The following is a 21,103-nucleotide window of genomic DNA, read 5'->3' as shown; positions in this document are numbered from 1 at the left end:
ACATTGCTCCAGTGTGCACTGGACTGTCAACACAGTTCCCCAGACTATTTTATATCTGCTTCTTTACCTGTGAGGCCTATTTAAATCCTATTGAGGCAGGTCTTCCTCATTAGTTGCAACATTAACAACTATAAATGGTTTTAAATGTGTCATATTATTGACTGACTGCTGCTGGTAGAAAAACAATCATTACATGCAACTGTACAAAGCTTCTAGGTCTTCAAGAGACTTTATTTTCCAATATTTAAACTATTTTTTATTGACAATTGCATCTTTACAGCATTATAAAGTACAGCTTCATTATTCGACTGGTTTTGAACAGCAGAGAGTTTGTGTGCTTTTACTGACAGTTATATGGGGTTGCATTGTATATTCTGGGACCTTGGAAAGTTATATTCAAAAACCACAAGGCTTAAGCTACATTACGTCTGCTTTTTAAAAAATATAATAATTCAGTAGTCTTCTCATGATAAATCCAAAGCTTTTGCAATCAATCAGTTTTACTCTTCCCGGAAGCTTAAATCAGCATAGAACTTTAAAAATCAACAGTCGAGCAAAGTAATTTCAGGTCTTTGTAGTCAAAGATTTCCCTTTGAATGCACTACTGATTAGATAGCTATTGCAATGACGTTTGATGCCATTAATTGTAAGTCTTCTCACTAGGAGCACTTCTTCTTTTGCATTGTCTCTGCTCGAATAGCAAGGCTCTTACCACAGACAGTGAGCAGCACGATCAGGACACCCACCAAGAGAGTGAGGAGAGGCCAGAGGACACAGTGCAGGAGAACATTTTCATCATGAACACGCTTCAGTAGTGCATCATCAGGTCTAGAAAAAGCACCAAGGTGTAGGCTTTAGCTAAGAGTTCACCACCTTCATTGCACCACACAAAGAACAGGCAAACTAATATTTCAGCATTTGAATTGAGCATTAAGAATGCAAGCTATATTTACATGGTAGACTGTCAATTGTTTTTGTTAGGAAATATTTGAGAGTAAGTGGCTACAAATGCTTTTTGGCCTTGATTATTCGTGGGGAAAATGCCATCTATTAAAAATTATTTCTTATGGATTATTTCGGGTTCAATAGGCAGAGGCTGGCCTGCTGATCACTGGTGCCATTGTTACAGTCTTACTGAATTAATGAGCAATGGGGAAGAGGGTGAAATGGCATAAGTTGTTGACTTCGGAAACACTGCAAGATCAGCAGCCCTGAATCAGGGAACTGTGTGGCGATGATCCTTACAGGAAAAGGAATGTTTAACTTAAACAGAGGTTATTTTTTCCGGTACCTCCTATGATAAAGGTGATCCACAACCTTATCTTGAATTTTGTCATATTCATAAGCAAGCAATTTTCCCCACTCATATCTGGTAATCACAATTTGAAATGCCTCAATGTAAATATTGGTAATGTTTCATTGTGTGCTATTATATCATTCCTCTTTTTAAGTTGTTGACTTGGTTTATACCCATGTTCATGGTGATAGAAGTATGTAATATACAACAACAACAAGTTGCACTTATATAGTGCCCTCCATGCAGGGTAGCGTTTCAGAGCGTTAACAATGGTGTAGCCTGACTCCGAGGCACGGGCAGGGGAGTGGTGACCCTCTGTGCGAAGAGGAAAGCTTTCAGGCGGGACTTGAAAGAGGGGAGGGGGCAAGGCAGAGGGATTGAGAGAGAGTGTTCCAGAGCTTTGAGGCATGGTGGATGAAAGCACAACCTCTGATGGTGGGGCCGAGGGTGCGAGGGATGAGCATGAGGCCGGTGCCGGTCGAGCGGAGGCGCCTGGTGGTGGATTGGGGAGTGAGGAGGTTGAAGAGGTAAGGAGGTGCTAGGGAGTGAATGGATTTGAATGCAAGCGTGAGGATCAGAATATATAATGTGCACTGTGTCTCTAGTTTATGAATTTTATTCCTTGTTTTACATTCTTCACATTAAAGAATATAACACAATAATTGTACTGAAGAAAGATAGAAGAAAGATTGTAAGAAAGATAGAAGCCCATGGTATAAAAGGGAGAGTGGCAGTATGGATCCAGAACTGGCTGAGAGACAGAAAGCAGAGAGTTGTGGTGAACGGCTGCTTTTCTGACTGGAGGGAAGTGTACAGTGGCGTCCCCCAGGGATTGGTATTAGGACCACTGCTCTTCTTAATATACATAAATGATCTGGACTTGGGTATAGCAAGCACCATTTCCAAGTTTGCGGATGACACAAAGTTAGGTAGGGTAGTAAACAGTGAGAAGGATAGTAGCCAACTGCAGGAAGACATAGACAGAATGGTAAAATGGGCAGACACATGGCAGATGAGTTTCAATGTGGAGAAATGCGAGGTAATGCATTTTGGTAGAAAGAATGAGGGGAGGCAATGCAGGCTGGTAATACAATCTTAACTGGTGTAAAAGAACAGAGAGACCTGAGGGTGCAGGTAAATGAATCCGTGAAGGTGGCAGGACAGGTAGATAAAGCTGTAAAAAGGGCAAATGGGATACTAGGCTTTATAAATAGGGGCATAGAGTACAAGAGTCAGGAGGTTATGATTAATCTATATATAACACTGGTTAGGCCTCAGTTAGAATACTGCGCCCAGTTCTGGGCACCACACTATAGGAAGGATGTTAAGGCATTGGAAAGGGTACAGAGGAGATTTACGAGGATGGTACCAGGAATGAGACCTTGATTATAAGGAAAGGCTAGAGAGGCCGGGATTATTCTCATTGGAACAGAGAAGGTTACGAGGAGACCTAATAGAGGTCTTCAAAATCATGAGGGGATTTGATAGGGTAGAAAGGGAAAAACTGTTTCCACTGGTGGGTGTGTCGGTGACTCGAGGTCACAGATTCAAAATAGTCTCCACAAGAAGCAGAGGAGAGGTGAGAAGAAATTTTTTCACACAGCGAGTTGTTCAAATCTGGAACGCATTGCCTGAAAGGGTGGTCGAGGCCGATTCAATAACTACTTTTAAAAACGCGGTGGACGGGTATTTGAGGAGGACGGGTTTGCAGGGTTATGGGGAAAGGGCTGGGGAGTGGGATTGACATTAATTGCTCTAATCAAAGAGCCGGCACAAACTCGATGGGCCGAATGGCCTCTTTTTGTGCTGTACAGTTCTATGATTGTATGATTCTATAATAAAACAAATACTGTTTTCTTGCAAACCTTCTGTGATCCTTCACCTTTTTACTAAATATGTAAATAATCTGTTAAATGGACTTCATTATTTAGTTATTTAAACCAGTACAGGTCCATTTTTGTGCTGCATTAAAGCTGTCAAAATATTTAAATAAACTTGTGTCATCAAAGATGTGTCGCTTAATGTAAAGATTCAATGAATGAGGCACATGGTATATTATTTTGTATAAATTGTTTTTCGTGAGAAATGTTATTTAGGGTGAGTTGTCTGTGGGCAGTGTTTGCTGCTATTAATTGCGCTCAGTGCTTCACTTACCTTCGGTGCTGGTTAATGTAACAAATAAAATCCCGGGAGCCAATTTCATCCCTCCAGTATTCGTGCCAACTCATGACGATTTCAGAGTTTTTCTGATTGTCTCTTTCACAGGGAGGAATGAAGGAACACTGCACAAAAGAGAGACATGAGAAAATAACCCAGACGTCTCCATAAATGAAATAGATCAATAAAAACATTGTACTCACATTGTTCCTCACTTTGCACCTTGCTACCAGTAAAAACAGAACATGTAGAAACGGAATCCTTGCTACATACAGAAAAGTTTCCTTGTATTGCAAGGAATACTATCCTTCATTTAGTCATTCACCAAATATCTCCTTCTCCCTTGTACTTTCAACTGATGGTGTTCAATTCCTTTGCTTTCTACATGTAGGCAATCCCACAGAAACATGGCACACTCCAGTATTGCATCCGAATGGTCATTATTCATATACAACCTTGTCAATGAATAAAGTCAAACCCAATCTTCTTATTTTTTTACAACTCTTTTTTTTAAAGAATTGCNAAAAATTGTCTTCCAAATTAAAAACGATTGCATAGAATTTTAGGCCTTGGGTCTGTTTCACATATTTCTTTCTGAGGAATGCTAAAGGCTTCCAGTGTTTTTTTTAATAAAAATCATCATAATATAATGCAGTTCATTCTTTCAGACATCTGTTGAGTCTCAGGTTGTTAAAAAAATAATGCATTTAATCCTCATCTTAAAACCATTATAACTTTCTTGGAAGACATCAGGTCGTACGGTTTCTAAACGGCACTGAATCCAATGAGACAAATTTGCTGACAGTCTATATTAATCATAGATTAAGGAATCCAATCATATTCTCCAGATTAATGTGCAAAACAGTGTGTAGTTTCCACCTCAAGTGGGGCTAGGCTTTCATCAGAATTAGCCTACAGTTAACCTTTGTTCCTTCTTATTCAGCTTTGAATGCACTTACAGTTCTTAGCTCTTAAAATCCATAAATTAATCATTGTACTACTGGACAAAGTCTTTGGGTTTCTATTTTCAAGCTTTTTTAAATTAAATTTGTTTTAAATGCAATTAATTTCATACGTGTTTATCAAATGCTTTCTCAATTGCAAATAAATTATATCCGCTGGACTGTTCCCTTAAACTAGCTTAGCTTACCTCCCGGAAAGAATTCCAGTAGATCAGTGAGGCAAGACCTATTGCTTCCAAAAAACATGCTGACTTTTCACGTTGGTCTTAGATTTTGTCTTAAAATGTAACATTGCACGAAATTATCAAAAATGCTGAAATTCAGCCGTAATTTAGATGGTTATTTTTCAATCTTTCATGTGCTAAAAATGAATCTAAAATTAGTCTAATTTTAATAAACATCTGGGTGGACATTGTAGCATGTGGTGTTGTGATTATTATCACCAGTGATAATCCTAACAATAATCCTTGCGTTTCACATCAAGAATGATTGTAGTTTTGTAGGCAAACATGGCAGCCAATCTACACACGGTAATGTCCCACAAACAGCCATGAAGTGAATAACAAAAACACCACAGCTACACCGTAAAACTTGTTTGGAAGGAATTGACTTTAACAATAGAATTTGAAGCTTTTATAGAAAATGTAGTGTTAAAATGTGTGTTGTAAATTTAGCAGATAAATTGCAGGATAGACTCTTGTGAGTGTATATCTGTATTGATTACAGACTATCTTTAAAGAAATTGACTGTATATGTCTTGAATTGTAATCTGCTTTTCTTTCGAAGACTGAATTTCCTAATCTTTCTCACAAATGAAATAAATTACTCAGTGCTTTAACCTCCCCCTCACCCTCACCTACCCAACCATAAAACCTAGTTTGAGATTGCTCCAAATCATTTCTTATATGGCATTTACAGTCAACCGAGCAAGGAAAATTTCAGCTTCAGCAGTTCAGAATAGATTTAAATCGTGGAGTCCTGTAGCTCAGTGGTTAGAGCACTTGCTTTGCAAGTGAGAGACCTGAGTTCAATTCCAGGCAGAGGGCGAAACCTTGGGCAAGTTTCCTTACTCCACACACCTAATAATAATCCCTCCAAAAACCCCAAACAATAATAAATTGGTCATTTTCAATCTACGAACTGTTTGTGGGACATTGCTGTGCGCAATTGGCTGCCGCGTTCGCCCACAAATATACAGTCAATTCACTTTACAGTGTGTTCTGTGAAGCGCTTTGGGACGTCTTCCCGACGTGAAAAGCGCTATATCAAATGCAAGGATTATTATTATTATTATTATTATTATTATTATAGGTCTCAGAAGTGACACACTGCATATTATATCTCACAGCTATACAATTTGAATAGAATTACAGAGTCTAGATAGTAAAGAGTTTTCAACTAAAACATCAATTGTTAAATCCAGCTCATAAAAGGATTTCTTTTGTCTCTCTCCGAACTGTACAGATGAATTGTTGGCACAACTGATAAATCATGAATTGATTCCATCAATATAGTAAATCTAGACATTAGTTTGAATATCTCTCCAGAAAAGAAAGAGTAGGAAATAAATGCTGTTATATTTTCCGCAAAATCTATTCAGTATTTAAAGAAGTGGGAGTAAGGATGAAAATCTACTTTTCTATTTACAATTGAAATTCATTATTGTACTCTAACTTGGATGCCCTTCAAGTTGTTGCAGATGGAGCATCTGTGGACAAACTCCAAAATCTCTTCTCAATTTATCTCATGAATAGCTAAACTTGGGTTACTTTCCCAAACTGCTTTAAGAGGTGACATATTATATTTATCACATCAAAACGGAAACTCGTTTCGTTCTTGTCTTGTTACTAGTTTTTGCTAAATGAATCCCTTTGGGATCAAATAAAATTAATCATTTTGAAAATTCAGTCTTTTTCCATGTGGAAAGCAAACTATTTATTTCTCAACAACATCCTATGAGGATGATTCTTTTCATTGTGTTTGATACACTGTATACAATACTGATAAATGCTATTGATTCTTTCCATAATACAAACAAACAGAGCTGGTAACTTCAGACCCAGATAACGTAAAGATAGTGTGCTCATGGGGAGGAGGGCTTCTGTAATGTTTGTGTAGGCCACTAATGTTTGTGGAACTGCTCCCTAATGTTATCATGTTCAGGTGATAATCTAAAGAGGGCTCAATGTTTCAGTGTAGTAACTTTTTCGAAAAGATTTAAATTCACTGAACAGTGTCTTTCTGATGGAATTCTTTCTGAACACCAGTCCTCCCATTGATCAAAAGCAAGATTTGGTCCAAGTAGAAAGGTTAGAAAACTAGAAAATCCATACCATGTTAGCAAATAACTATTAAATTAAAATTTGTTTCTACAATATTAAGTTGGGTGATAGATTCAAAGATGAACTGGAATACTAATGATTGGAATGCAATATTTTTCCATTGTGCAATGAATACCTAATTATTTTCTCTTTCGACTATCCAGACAAAAAGAATGTATACAGTAAATAAGTATCATTTATCTTATTTGTTGATCTAACCATATAGAAGTCCTAATTAAGACATATTGTGCGCAATTGGCTGCTGTGTTTCGCCCATAAAATATAGAGTTAATTCACTTTACAGTATATTCTGTGAGGCACTTTGAGATGTCTCAATGATATAATAAGGCGCTACATCAAATGCAAGGATTATTATTATTATTGTTAAAAACCCAACACACTTCCTTTTATAGAGGAAGAACCCAAAAGCTTTTTCTCAATCCACAATTTAATGATTTCCAATCAGAAAGGCCTGTTTCCTGAGGGTAAATGAGAATGATTACATTTTAGCAGTCTGATCTCTCTTGACAGACAAGTACAAATTGAAAACCATTAATCACCAAATCTACATTTCACATGGATTTCAACATGTTTGCTGTGGGACTGTAGAAAATGCCACAACAGCTTTGCTCATGTAGGGACAGTTTCCAGAATTTGTTGATCTGACATGGCACATCCCAGCAGTGTATCAAATTATTATCCCCCAAAACCATGTAGTTAAGCATGTTATCCTTTGACATTTTTCAGTTAAATTAGGTAACTGAAGGTGAAGAATATAATAAAGAGTGACAGCAGTTTTGCAGAAGTAGAGATCATTTGTACAGTATTGTATTACTCATTGCTTTGACCTTTGACTTGATATTTATAAGCTAAAATCTTTATCAGGTTCAGTATTTTTAAATAACAGTAAACGGAAAATTGATGGCAAATATTTGGGAAAGAATACATGTTAACAAATCAGATTTGGGTGTGTATTTTTCACAGCATAATGTATCCAAAGGCAACTATAACAGGGGCAGATGTCTTAGAAAATATAGCATTGCGGTTGTTAACTGCAAAATAAGATAACAAATTTATGCTCAGATGGCAAGATGATTTCCAATTATGATTGGGGGAACTGTTTATAAAAAGCTACTCGATAACTTATTTTGGTTCTTCGCTTCCAGCGATTTGAATCAATTGGTTTGACATTGAACTAAAAAAACTAGATTTAATTTCTAAATTTTGTTTGATCCATCTTACTGTTCATAAAAGGTACTATCTTATGGAACTCTTTTCAAGAGACACAAATGTAACAAATAATATACATTGTCCAAAGTGAAGCAGCAGTTCCCAAGAACTACAATTCAAAGAGACAGATGGATAGAAAATGCACTTTCCTAATATGAAATGGGCTTCTTTTTGATTTGATCAAACGCCACCAAAAATTAGACTCTTCTTCAGAATATAAATGCTCACAGTATCGTTCAGTATTGGTATTGGTATTTTACCACAAGGACATTCGAAAGTTATCATCATTAAGTCCAAAAGGTGGAATACTTCTGTCTGCGATCAATTTACCAACGTGTACAAGAAGGTTTGCATCCATTACCCATCATTTTCTACTAAATGAACCTGACATATTGTGATAGGCTTATCATAAAATTAAGCAAATAACTGGCTGAAGTTATGTTGATTTTAAGCCTTTGGTACATTATCTTACTGTTCTAACAATGTCAACACAGTGAAAGCATCCTAGGGTTCCCATGCTTTCAGCCACTGTCCTGAATCTCTGGTAATTCATGTCTCAACCCCTCCATCTTGTCCCTTCTTTGCCCGGCTTCAAAACATACCTGAAGACTTTCTTCTTCGACTGTGCTTTCGGTCATCTCCTTTCTCTTTCCAGCTCAATGTCAAGCTACACCACTGAGACATTACTGGTGTGAAGGGTATTATTTAAATACAAGTTGTAGGGATATACAATAATAATAATAATAATCCTTGCATTTGATATAGCGCCTTATCATGTCTTCGAGATGTCTCAAAACCCTTCACAGAATGTATTGTGAAGCGAATTGATTATATATTTTGCGTGCGAAACGCGACAGTCAATTACGCACAGCAGTATCACACAAACACAAACAAATAGATGAAACATTTCAGCACCATAAACTCTTGGATGAGAAAAATTTAAAATAATTTTATCTGTGTATCTTATCTGAGGTATATGCATTACTGGATCCCAGTGACAAATTACATTTGGTGGATCTGATACAAGTAAAGGCAAAAGTTGTTGCTGATGGAACCACAAATTTATAACAGATCAAACAATGAACTGGTTGTGGATCCGGTGTCCTAGAAAACTATTTATACATCACAGGTTTAAAAGCCTCAGAAATAGATACTTCACTGCATAAATTCAAGATATATGAAAGAGCTTCACAGAATATACTGTAAAGTGAATTGACTGCATATTTTGTGAGTGAAACTCGGCAGCCAATTGTGCACAGCAGTGTCCCACAAACAGTCGTGGATTGAGTGAATTTTTTTTATTTTTGAAGGAATTATTACTCCCAGAAAAGCGATCTGCCAATTGACTAACAACTGGATTCCTACTTACTGGCAGGGAAGCAGAGGAGTGTGGAGTAAGGAAACTTGCCCAACATTGCACCTGCCAATGAATCAAACCCAGGTCTCTCGCTTGCAAGGCGAGTGCTCTAATCACTAAGCTACAGGACTTTACTTGAGGTAGATGATCTTGTATTCAAGTTATTCCAGTGCTCTTAAACTGAGGATGAGGACTCAATGCCAGCTCAGTGCTGAGTAGGACTGTATGAGAACCATGTCAACTAGTTCACTCAAACAACAATTCATCCGGTGATTGCTTATGATCACCTCCTGTGATAGAAAATTTCTCTCTTCCCTTTCATGGGCCACTTGGAGTTCTGTAGCTCAGTGGTTAGAGCGCTTGCCTCACAAGGGAGAAGCCTGGGTTTGATTCCCGGGAGGATGAAACTTTGGGCAAGTTTCCTTACTCCACAAGCCTCATAATAATCCCTCAAGAAAAAAACAATAATAATTTGGTCACTCAATCCATGACTGTTTATGGGACGCTGTGCGCATTGGTTGTCGCATTTTGTCAACAAATATACAGTCAATTCACTTTACAGTATATTTCTGTGAAACGCTGTGAGACGTCTAGTAGTTGTGAAAAGCGCTATATCAAATGCAAGGATTATTATTAATTCTTAAAATCAGTAACTCTGTACTATAAGGGGAGTTGTCACAAATCTTTCATTCTATTATGTGATACACCAAGTTACTATATCACCGAACTAGTGACTTTTGAATAGTATTATTTTTGTTTCTTTGAATTTTACGACAATCTCAGCGTGCTATGGTACATCACGAATAGCTTATCCCTTACATTACTGATAAATAAATTATATCTGGAGGGTTCACACATATTATGTTTTCCTACAAAATACAGTCACAACACTTTACAGTATAACCTGTGAAGCGCTTTGAGATGTCCTCCCGATGTGAAAGATGCTATATCAAACGTAAGGATTTTTTATTATCATTATAGGTGGCTCAGAAATTCCCCTAGCAGCTTGTTAGGAAGTATTTACTTCACTATTCAAAAAGAAAATTCTTTTGTGCTTTGCTTAGTCCATGTTACAGGTCCTTTGCAGCTCTCTTTAGTTGAGTGACCATATACATTAGCCACTCTCTTCTTAAAGACCCACATACCTGCTTCTTCCTCTGAGAACCACCTGAACCAAACTCACAATGTATTTCATTATTTTATTTTGGTTTCCTAACTAATCAAATCACCAATCTTGCTTGTTATTGTGCTTTCCTTTCAAACCTCACATCCTATCCCTCAAAGAAGCACTACCACTACCTACATTTGCAACAGATTTGACTCCATTGTAGGCATGACTGTGGATGATCAAACCAGCAGTATTTAGCTGGGCTGTCACATTCAATTTCACCTCAGCAAATGGCACAAGATGATGTGGAGTGCTGCATCCTCTCATCACTTCAGCACTGGTTGAAACATACATGTTTATTGTAACTTTGTGAATCTGCAACTTCAGAATGGCAGTCTTTTTCACTATCCATCTGATCATTGGTTATATATGTGTATTACAGAGTCCAATTTGCGGCGTTTCTGACGAAGGAAACCAATTAGAATTCCCATCGATGCAAAAGGGACATCACTTAAGTGGTAAATGTTAAGATGGCAAGACATACTTCCAGTTACTGAATGCGATCTCCATTTGCATGACTCAGATCATTTCTTACAATTTACGGTTCCTTAACGTTCTTTGAAAACCAAGTCCAGTTTAACGGCAGAATTTCCTATTTAAGTAAATCCTTAGCAGGTGAACTCAAGAGTACAAGAGTAAGCAGATCGCTGTGCAATTCTTTTCCAGAACTTGAGCTCGATTCTCTCCATAGATGGACCCTGGGCATTTATTTTTAAGGTCCTCTAAAGTTTCTCGGGTTAACAGAGAGCAGCTCCTGGCACGACCAGTTCATGAAGATACGCAAAAGTAAACAAACCCACCAGAGAATCAATCATATTGACTTCCTGACTTCTAATTGATAGAAATCTGTGCCCTGCAGCATTTGTTTTCTCTGCCCATCAGTTCACGAACTGCACCGGGGTCGATAATGAACACATTTTAATGAAGTACTGGGTGAGTGTGGAATATTGGACTGACAATATTTCACCAATGTAATCAACTGCCTTAGTCAGTAAAACCCTCTCCCTCCCTCCCACATACACACACACACACACACACACACACATTACGTGGCTTCACTGAACATCACCACATTTTGGAAGATGGCACAGCAGAGTCACCCCAAACCCAGGTACAGATCGCGTTGGAGGCTCCCAGTGCAGAGTGGTGAAAATTGTGCATTTTCATCAGTTCAGGAATAAATGTCCACCATCACTGTGTGCCGAAGCCTTGGTGTGGGCGCTGCGTTAAAAAAGCAGCAACAGTTCACACAGACCGTTCATCTCGATCTGCTCTTGGGAGGAGAAGGCAGGTCCCAGTTAATGTTGTTGTGACATCTCTAACGTTTCTGGTCGAGACAGACAGACAGACAGAGACAGACAGAGACAGACAGAGACAGACAGACCAAGGCAAGACAGGGCAGGAGCTCTGTGTGACATTCCTGCTGCAAATTGCCATGACAACACCTCGCAGAAGTCAAGTCATCGGGACATTTATTCCCACGTTAAAGTTCACACGCGCAGTTGGATGGATGATGGTGATGGTGATGGGGAGGAGGAGGAGGAGGAGAGGCGGAGATGTCGAGCGCAACGCAACAAAAGTTGTAGACAAATGGGTAAAGTAACGCGTGGACACCGAGAGCCCCTCGAACCAACCACCCACACCTTTTTTGGGGTCGGTGGGGTGTGATTTGGGTGCGAGATGACCAGCACAAGACCAGCCCAGTCCAGCCCCAGTCCAGCCCAAGCCCAGTCCAGCCCCAGTCCAGCCCAAGCCCAGCCCAGTCCAGCCCAAGCCCAGTCCGTCCAAGCCCAGCCCAGTCCCAGTCCAGCCCAAGCCCAGTCCAGCCCAAGCCCAGTCCAGTCCAAGCCCAGTCCAGCCCAAGCCCAGTCCAGCCCAGCCCAGCCCAAGCCCAGTCCAGCCCAAGCCCAGTCCAGTCCAGCCCCAGTCCAGCCCAGTCCCACCCAAGCCCAGCCCAAGCCCAGTCCAGCCCAGCCCAGTCCCACCCAAGCCCAGTCCAGCCCAGTCCAGCCCAAGCCCAGTCCAGTCCAGCCCAAGCCCAGTCCAGCCCAAGCCCAGTCCAGTCCAGCCCAAGCCCAGTCCAGCCCAAGCCCCACTTTTTACCTTGGGGTTCAGAATGAGTTGCTGCTCGTCGTAATGGAGCAGGGCTTTGCTGTTGGATTCGGAGTTGTTGACGAAGATCTGGAGGCAGGGGTACAGAGAGGTGCCTTTGCAATCCGCCCCGCAGGTGAAAGTGCACTCGAACATCTCCCCGATCTGCTGCAGAGAGACCACCGAGCAGTTGGCGGCTTTGCACTGCATGTTGTGCAGCGCGGGGTTCAGCCAACAGAAGCCCAACACGAACAGGGACACGATGCCCGACACCATGAGGAACAGCCCGAGTCTGATACTTTTGTCCTCGGCTTCGGAGTAGTCGTAAGCCACTCTGATCTTGGCCATCCGGGCAGACCGCCGGCGGGCGGCGGCCGCGGAGCGGAGCGGAGCGAAGCGAAAGCCGGACTCCAGCCACAGAGCATCCGAACTGCTGCTGCATTCAGGGCATCCGCGGCAACTTCTGGTCCCCACCCCACCCCCACCCCACCCCACCCCACACACCACACACACCACACACACACACCACACACACACACCACACACACACCCCACACCACACCACACACCACACACACACACCCCACCCCACACACCACACACACACACCCCACCCCACACACACCCCACCCCACACACACACACCCCACACACCACACACACCCCACACACCACACCCCACACACCCCACACACCACACACCCCACACACCCCACACCACACACACCACACACACCCCACACACCACACCACACACACCCCACACACCCCACACCCCACACCACACACCACACACACCACACCACACACCCCACACCACACACCACACACACCACACACACACACCCCACACACACCCCACACCACACACACCACACACCACACACACCACACACCACACACACACACCACACACCACACACCACACACCACACACACCCCACACACACACCACACCCCACAAACACAGCCCTTGTGCTCACTGTTGGGTCAGTTCGTTGATGAACTTGTGCTGATCTCCTCCTCCTCCTCTGAGTAGGAACCACCACCACCACCACAAGCAACACACACACCACCACCACAACCAACACACACACCACCAACACACACCACTACCAACACCACCAACACACACACCACCACCACCACAACCAACACACACCTCCAACACACACACCACCAACACACACACCACCACCACACACACCACCACCACAACCAACACACACCACCAACACACACACCACCACCACACACACCACCACCACAACCAACACACACCACCAACACACACACCACCAACACACACACCACCAACACACACCACCAACACAACCAACACACACCACCAACACACACCACTACCAACACCACCAACACACACACCACCAACACACACCACCAACACACACCACCACCACTACCAACAGTAATGAAATCCCCCCCCACTGCCTGACCCGCCGATCCTCCCGCTCCGGTTCTCCTGCAGTCACTGACAGAGCCCGACAGCTAATGCCGGGGATGATGTGAAAAAAAAAAAGCTTCTTAACCCAGAAATAGCGCGCGGGGCTCGGAACCGCTGCTGTTCGCTGACTGAGCTCTGCTAAGTACATCTGTGGACTTGTCAATCACCGGGAGCGGGTACCCGGGAGCGGGTGGGGGGGGGGGGGGTCGGAGTGTCTGACTCCCCCTCCGGGGGGGGGGGGGAGGGAGAGGCGGAGGGCATTTGACGGAGCTTCTCGATACCGGAGTAGCGGAAAAAAGAAGATGGTACAAGAAAACACTCCACAGCCACAGAACTCCGCACTTCTTTCCGGATTGGCAGCTTTGCGGTGTGTGATGATGGTCCATCCACATCACCAGAGCCGAGGAGGGGATGGGGAGGGGATGGGGATGGGGAGTGGGATGGGGTGGGGAGGGGGATGGGGATGGGGAGGGGGACGGGACGGGACGGGGGGAGTTGGAATTGCATCGAGACTGCATTGCCATTGATTTATTTTCCATCAACTCTTGAATTCAGATTTTAAAAAAAAGAAAGTGTCTCATCGCCCACTGCAGCTAATATATATATATATAAGGGCAGGTTTAAAACTCCCCCGATGGTGGAGGGGGGAGGAGGGAGGAATTGAACCTCGGTCTGTGTGTGCAGTGCAACCGAAACCTGGCGATATGCAATCGATTTAAACTGGAACTCGGAAGTTTGCATCGATGAAGACTGGAGCTGCACTTTGGAATCTGTGCGTTTTTGTTCAGTTTGCATCTGTTTAGGTTTGAAAATAAAAGCCCAGGGATACAAATATATATATATATATATATATATATCAAGTCTAGACACCGCCAGACACGAATTTGATTGCAAATAGAAAACCATCAATGAATTTCCGATGAAATTGCAGATAAAGATAATAATCCTTTTGCATTTGGTATGAAGCCTTATCATGTCATCGAGACCATCTCAAAGCGCTTCACAGAATATATACTGGAAAGTGAATTAACTCTTATTTAATTCTCGCAACTCCGTCTGCACTCTGTGAGGTTTGCTTGTGAGATTATCTTTGTGAAACTCTAGGGCTGGTATCTCTTTGCGTCAATGTCATCATTATTTTGCATGAAAATCACAGTGACGAGGTGGATTTATACATCACCCAATGGATTATTTTTTTATATCAGTTTGAAGGATTAATTCAAAAGGAGTAAAACCATTGGCGGGGGCACAAGATCTTAATGCGAGTTAAACTCCGGAATGAGCTTCAGTAGATCAAAAGAGCTTTTCCATCATTGCTCTCACCGAGGTCACAGTTTCCATAGCGTTGCATTTCTCTTGAAGTAAAAATCATTTTTTGTACAATAAGTCATCTGTACCACATTTTCAGCATTTACACCGATTGCTCTTAATTCCTAAATACATTTGAGTTACATTTCCCTTCTGAAATGCAGATTGCAAAATAAAGCATGCATCCATGTGCTCTTCCCTGATCAAGGAACATTAGAAGTAATAATCCTTGCATTTAACTCCTGTAAGCCATTCTGAACTGGATTGTTGGAGCTGCACTCTGTTGCCCCAGTTCCAGTAGTGGTTTACTGTCAGCAGGTTATGGCCACCAGCTGTCAGCAACCCAGACTATAAACTTATTTTATACTCCCCTACAAACAGTTACTCCACAGTAAAATCCTAAGATTTTAAGACATCCTCCTAACACGAAAGTCACTGTACCAAATGCAAGGATTATTATTGTTATTATTTTGCCATCTTTCCAAAATAAAACGTTCATTTTGGTAGCAAGGGGTGCTGCAAGAGCAAGTTGATTGTAAGAGCATTACTGTATTTGGAGACTGATAAAAATAATGTCTGAATGCCTATTTTTGTTGATCACTCAACATTAGTTGTGTTAAGTGCTTTGAGATGTCCTCCTGACATTACAGTTTGCTGATTCTTTCAATATTTAAAATGTATTTTATTACAAGTGTTCTTCAGTTATAGTGCCAATCTGATAATCACAAGAACAATCTTGCTGTTTTGCCACAGTTGGTGGTGGTGGTTTGTGGTGGAAGACTAATAAATTTCAACTTGTGTTTGTATCCTCTCCAGTCTTCCCCTCATTCACCAGGAAACTAAGAGATAGTAACCAATATATTGATCTCAATCCCATCAGAAAATCCAAAGGCAGACAAGACTGACGATTGGTTTTAAATATTTATAATTGCACAATAGTTATCTTGATAAATGGAAATACAAATAAAATTGAAAATCAAAACTATTTAGGATTAAATATATAATTCTGTAATAACCCAAAAGGCTTTCCTGTGTTGAGCTCAAAGTGGGCATTTGAATCTGTTTTTAGCAGACAAGTTCATTATGGTACAATATCCTTTAAGTACCAAAAACAAAGATTGAAATGTCAAGATCAATGTAAATGCTTTTGGAAAACATTCAAAATGACTTCAAGACTGTAGTTTCTCATTGATTAAAGTAATGCTATTAGCTTAATGTTTGGCTTTGTCGTGCAGTACTAAGGTCATATTTTTGGCTGGAGGATGGGGGGGGGAGGGGAAATCTGTACAAAGCCAGGTAGTGAAAAAATAAATTCCTCTTTTTCGGAATGTGACTAGAAGTAAGACTACCTTTCTCATAAAACATATCTTAGAGTACAAATCCGACAAGTCACAAAAGAATGTTTCTAGAACTTGCACAAATAAAATCATCCAATTTATGATTCTCATGGGACTAGTGAAACATTCGCAAATGAAGGAAAAGGTTGCAACTTTCAATTGATTCACTTTTTTATGTATAGAGTTCAGTTGGCTGCGAGCTAAAGATCCTCATACCAATTACTGCAATTGGGTCAAGGTGTTTGTGGACTGTCTAGAAAGATTGTTAAAACAGCTTCAAAGCTCCCAAGGCTTACTTTTATTTTGCATTACGTAGCGTACAAGATTTCGCAAAGCAGCAACAAATGACAAGGGTATTCTAAAAATTTTAGTGTGACCTATTTTAAAAAAACAATCTTTGGATTTGAGTAGCTCACCCATGAAATGCATACAATTCAAGATTTTATTATTGCTTTTAAGAGTGCTATAGAACTTTTTTTTAAATACATTTTTTAAGCTAAGGTTGTCGGATGCTATGATAGGATGGATACACAGCATTGATCTTAAGATTTAACACCCAATTGGCAGAGGGCATTCCATTTGCAGGCAAAATAAGTTTCTGTGCTTTTCAATCAGAACACTACTACTTTTACTAAGGAAGTGCACTCTACTTACAGTGACATTTTTAGGTTCACAATATAAAGCAATCACTTATACTTAAGCATAAAACAAAAAAGTTTTGGCCATAATGCACTCCAGAATATATTTGGGTATCAATTTCTCTTTACAGCATATATAATCATTAAAAATACCAGCTATTTTAAATGTGGGCATACTGAGAATTTGAACATTTATTTATTATTGAAGAAGCACTGAATGCTAACAAATGTTGTTATTTACCCATGTTATGCTCAGCTGCTTTTGAAAATGCCAACTCCTGTGGGTGAAACTGTTGGATCAGACGTGAATTATTAAAATGTTATAGCTCGGTTAGGTATGTTTATGCTTGTTAACCAGAGTGGAGCTGATCTGTAGAATTACTATCTTGATTAAAACATGTTTTAATGAAGTGAAGGATCCTTATCCTCATTAGCAGGTGTCGAGATGATTTTCAGAACAATCTTGATTATAAAATGTTGTTTTAATTAAATTGAGCTGAATTGCAGAACTTTTATCAAAGCATAACAGGTATCACGGGATAGCTGGTATAAGATTAGATAAAATGATATGTCAACATGCTCTATATTGCATTATGAAGAGTTAAATTGGCTAAGAAAGAAATTAATTTGTTACTGTAGCTGAATTTGTTGTTGCGTCTGTTGTATCAAGAATTATTGCAATCAGTCAGCCAAGGGCAATGTGATTAAAATAATCAGGTGGGTGAAAAAGTGCTGATATGCACTGATCGGCCTGCAGTAGATAACCATGATAATAAAGTACAGCTGAGCTACACTTCCACAACAACAACAAAATTACTTGTGTATAAGGCCTTTCACGTTGGGAGGACATCCCAAGGCACTGGACAATCAGTGTTTCAGACACTTGGGCAGTTGGAGTTGGCGTGAGAGCAAGTACATTGTTCACTCCTCCAAGAAGGAAGAACTTCCACTCAAGATTCAGAGTCAAGCCACTCAAAGTTATTTTATAAGAAGACATCGACAATACAACACAGTTGCAAGATTGAATGCCCGCTATTATCAGCTTTCCCAAAACAAGTCAATTTTGTCTGCTGCCCATGAACTTTGATATTGTCAGCATGGTGACATGAGCATAATATTGTCTATTGTAACCCTGCTTATTATAAATGTCTATTGAATTACTGTGAAACTATACCTCTTTTTGCCTCAGTAATTAAATAAGTTGTTAAGGATAGAATACAAGTGACTTTGGTTTCTCTGTTCTCAGGTTGCCGACTTTATAATTTGGCTGAACCGAATAAACTGGTCTATTCTGGCCACACCTTTTGTCCCAGGCTTAACAGTGTGGTTAGTTCAACTGTTGGCCACACCTTTGAACCCAACAAAACCATCTCATGGTGCAAATGGGATGGTATTACAAAAAGGAAAAGTGCAGTCCTCCCTCCTGCATTGGTGATAATTCCAGCAGCTTAATGAGACTTATCTTCCATATTGTTCCTCTTGGCATTGTTCAAGAAGCTTTGAAAAGGGCAAATAAAATATAGCTGTGTGCCAATAAGATACATTTGCATGTTTAAGTTGCATAGAGGAAAGCAATATGTTGAAACTGCTCTATTGAAGCAAAAAGTGCTTCAACGGCCTGGTTAACCAACGGAGTTTATCAGGTCCTATATTGAATTGCAAACATAGTTAATTTCATCCCCAAATGCTAAAAAACTAGGCCATTCCTGATGCCATTTATGAAAATGAGAATCAGTCACTGAAAAATAGTGTGTGTGTGTATGCGGGGGGTGGTGGGGGAGGGTGTCAGGGAGAGAACAAAATAAATTTTGCTTCAGTTATCACCAAAGCATTTCAAGGTCACTAGAATACATAAGTAGTGTTTGAGCCAAATGCTAATTTGCACCAATACTCACAGCATGACCATTACTCATTACTGTAAGTAACTCACAATTTGACATCTAGAAACGTTTTGTCACTGAAGTGACAAGTAACTGTCAAGGGTCAAATTTCTCATTGTTAAAGACCGACAGACCCACTGCTTTCTCAACAAACCTTTAAACCAGTCTTTTATCTCTCTCATACTCAAAAGTAATTTTGGTTGGCTTAACTCTTCAACATTTCCACTTCCAAGTTGAGGACATGTATGTCGACTACTCCAAGGTGTTTGTCAATCATACTATAGGCAGCACAAGCCATGTCAAATCAAATATAATTGTTCTTCGGCGTAGCATTTGTGCATTAAAATGTCAGTCCGCCGATTTATTTAGTAAATGTTGTATATCTGAATATGCCTTTGCATACAACAGTTAATCGTGATAAACCTAGTTAAAGAACTCTACATAATCCATTTTCTTATAAATCCCATGAGTTTTAGATCAGTGTAAAACATTTATAAATAAGCCATCCTGCAATATTTAAGGTAATTATTCTAATTAAATTTATTATTTCATGATCATGACAACTTCCAGAAAATAAACAATCTCCCCTCTATAACTAATTTGCCTACGATAAATGCTAGGGAACGCTTTAAGACATTTTGATGACATAAAATGCTATATCAAATGCAAGGTTTATTATTATTATTGGAGCTTTGATGTGCATCCTTGCTTACCATTATTCTATATTTGTCAGAATTCCTATATTTTAGTGGAAGAATCACAAAGGTTGGAAGGATCTAAGTGAGATAACATTTGGTATATTAAATTATAATATTTAAGGAAAACAATGACTGAAAAAAGGGAGGTTTCATTGGCTGAAGGTTGTTTTTGAGCATCATGTTAGTGACCTATTAGAGTGCATTTTACACCAATGTTTCCAAATCCAATATCTTGTACTCACTCCGTGAGGAACATCCTGGTGGCAAATTCAAAAGACAAAAAGGTTTCCAAAAATTCTTAGCAGACATTGACTTAGTCTCCCCCCAATTTTCTCCATCCCGGGGTTCTGTGGGTGGTGTTCAATGGGAGTTTGCTGTCCTTCAGTTCTGCTCACTTTGCCCAAATAGACGTTCTTCACATGTACCAATACCAAAACATTCTGGGCTACACTTTAACACATGCTTAAACGTGTGCAGTTTCTCTTGAGATCAAAGGAAAAAAACACAGCAATTCCCTTTGCAACATGTGCTGATCTCCTTATGTAGCCAGAAGAACCACCCAAAAAGCAGTTGACCCTTCAGGAGACAATCACTGAAGGATTGCAGCATTGTGTGAATGAGCATTAAAACAATTGTTTTAAGGTGTACTGAGTTGGCCTCGTCTTCAGTAAATGTTTCATGATTTTGTTGATCCATTTTCACTTTTTCTTTTAACCTGGATATCCTTGTAAAAGGAAACTAGGTGAAATGAACAGATGAATGGTCTGAACAGATGTCTGCAGTCATCAAGCCAGTACATATTGCGCTATCTGGATTCAAAACACAATTCCTTAATATAGTGCTCCTTGTCCCAAAGGATCCATGTAATGATATTTTCAGTAGCGCACTTTTCAGTGAATACAGGTCTATTTTTTTTAAAATTAGCTATCTGGGTACAATGATGGATGATTGCACCACCGTGATTAAACACAGGGCTTAACAGGAACTCCCCTTTTTGAACAGATTTCAATTTAAATAAAGCGCTTGGTTGACAAGGGTATAAAACAGAACCTAAACACTTACCTGCATATAGGAATCTAGTGAGCAGAACATTTGAGCTATCGATCTTCGGTGCTTCCAACAAATACTTGGGAGCCTTTTTTCCCCCATTTTATTCAGCTTTACCATAATTACTTAAGACATCACCTCATAGTA

At 40.2% G+C, this 21,103-nt stretch overlaps 1 protein-coding gene across 1 annotated transcript; it reads right to left on the bottom strand.

Annotated features, from left to right (window-relative positions):
- Window positions 1–210: 210 nt before the first annotated feature.
- LOC103185321 (calcium-activated potassium channel subunit beta-4) lies at window positions 211–13,079 on the bottom strand. The gene is made up of 3 exons (XM_007903753.2): window positions 12,596–13,079; window positions 3,452–3,579; window positions 211–828 (listed from the first exon to the last, which is right to left on the bottom strand). Exons 1-3 carry the CDS (start codon window positions 12,929–12,931, stop codon window positions 660–662), a joined length of 633 nt encoding a protein of 210 aa, XP_007901944.1. The 5' UTR covers window positions 12,932–13,079; the 3' UTR covers window positions 211–659.
- Between the last annotated feature and the right edge of the window lie 8,024 nt (window positions 13,080–21,103).

The sequence above is a fragment of the Callorhinchus milii genome, unplaced genomic scaffold (genome assembly GCF_018977255.1).
Source record: "Callorhinchus milii isolate IMCB2004 unplaced genomic scaffold, IMCB_Cmil_1.0 Scaffold5, whole genome shotgun sequence".
NCBI classification, from domain to species: domain Eukaryota; kingdom Metazoa; phylum Chordata; class Chondrichthyes; order Chimaeriformes; family Callorhinchidae; genus Callorhinchus; species Callorhinchus milii.
This window is presented reverse-complemented; position numbering and strand designations above follow the sequence as displayed.

Excerpts from the sequence above, each read along its gene's own strand:
- LOC103185321 (XM_007903753.2), bottom strand. The coding sequence starts at position 12,931 with ATGGCCAAGATCAGAGTGGCTTACGACTACTCCGAAGCCGAGGACAAA. Across the intron at positions 3,580-12,595 it reads AACTCATTCTGAACCCCAAG|TGTTCCTTCATTCCTCCCTG; the intron begins GTAAAAAGTGGG and ends TCTTTTGTGCAG. Across the intron at positions 829-3,451 it reads TACATTAACCAGCACCGAAG|ACCTGATGATGCACTACTGA; the intron begins GTAAGTGAAGCA and ends TGCTTTTTCTAG.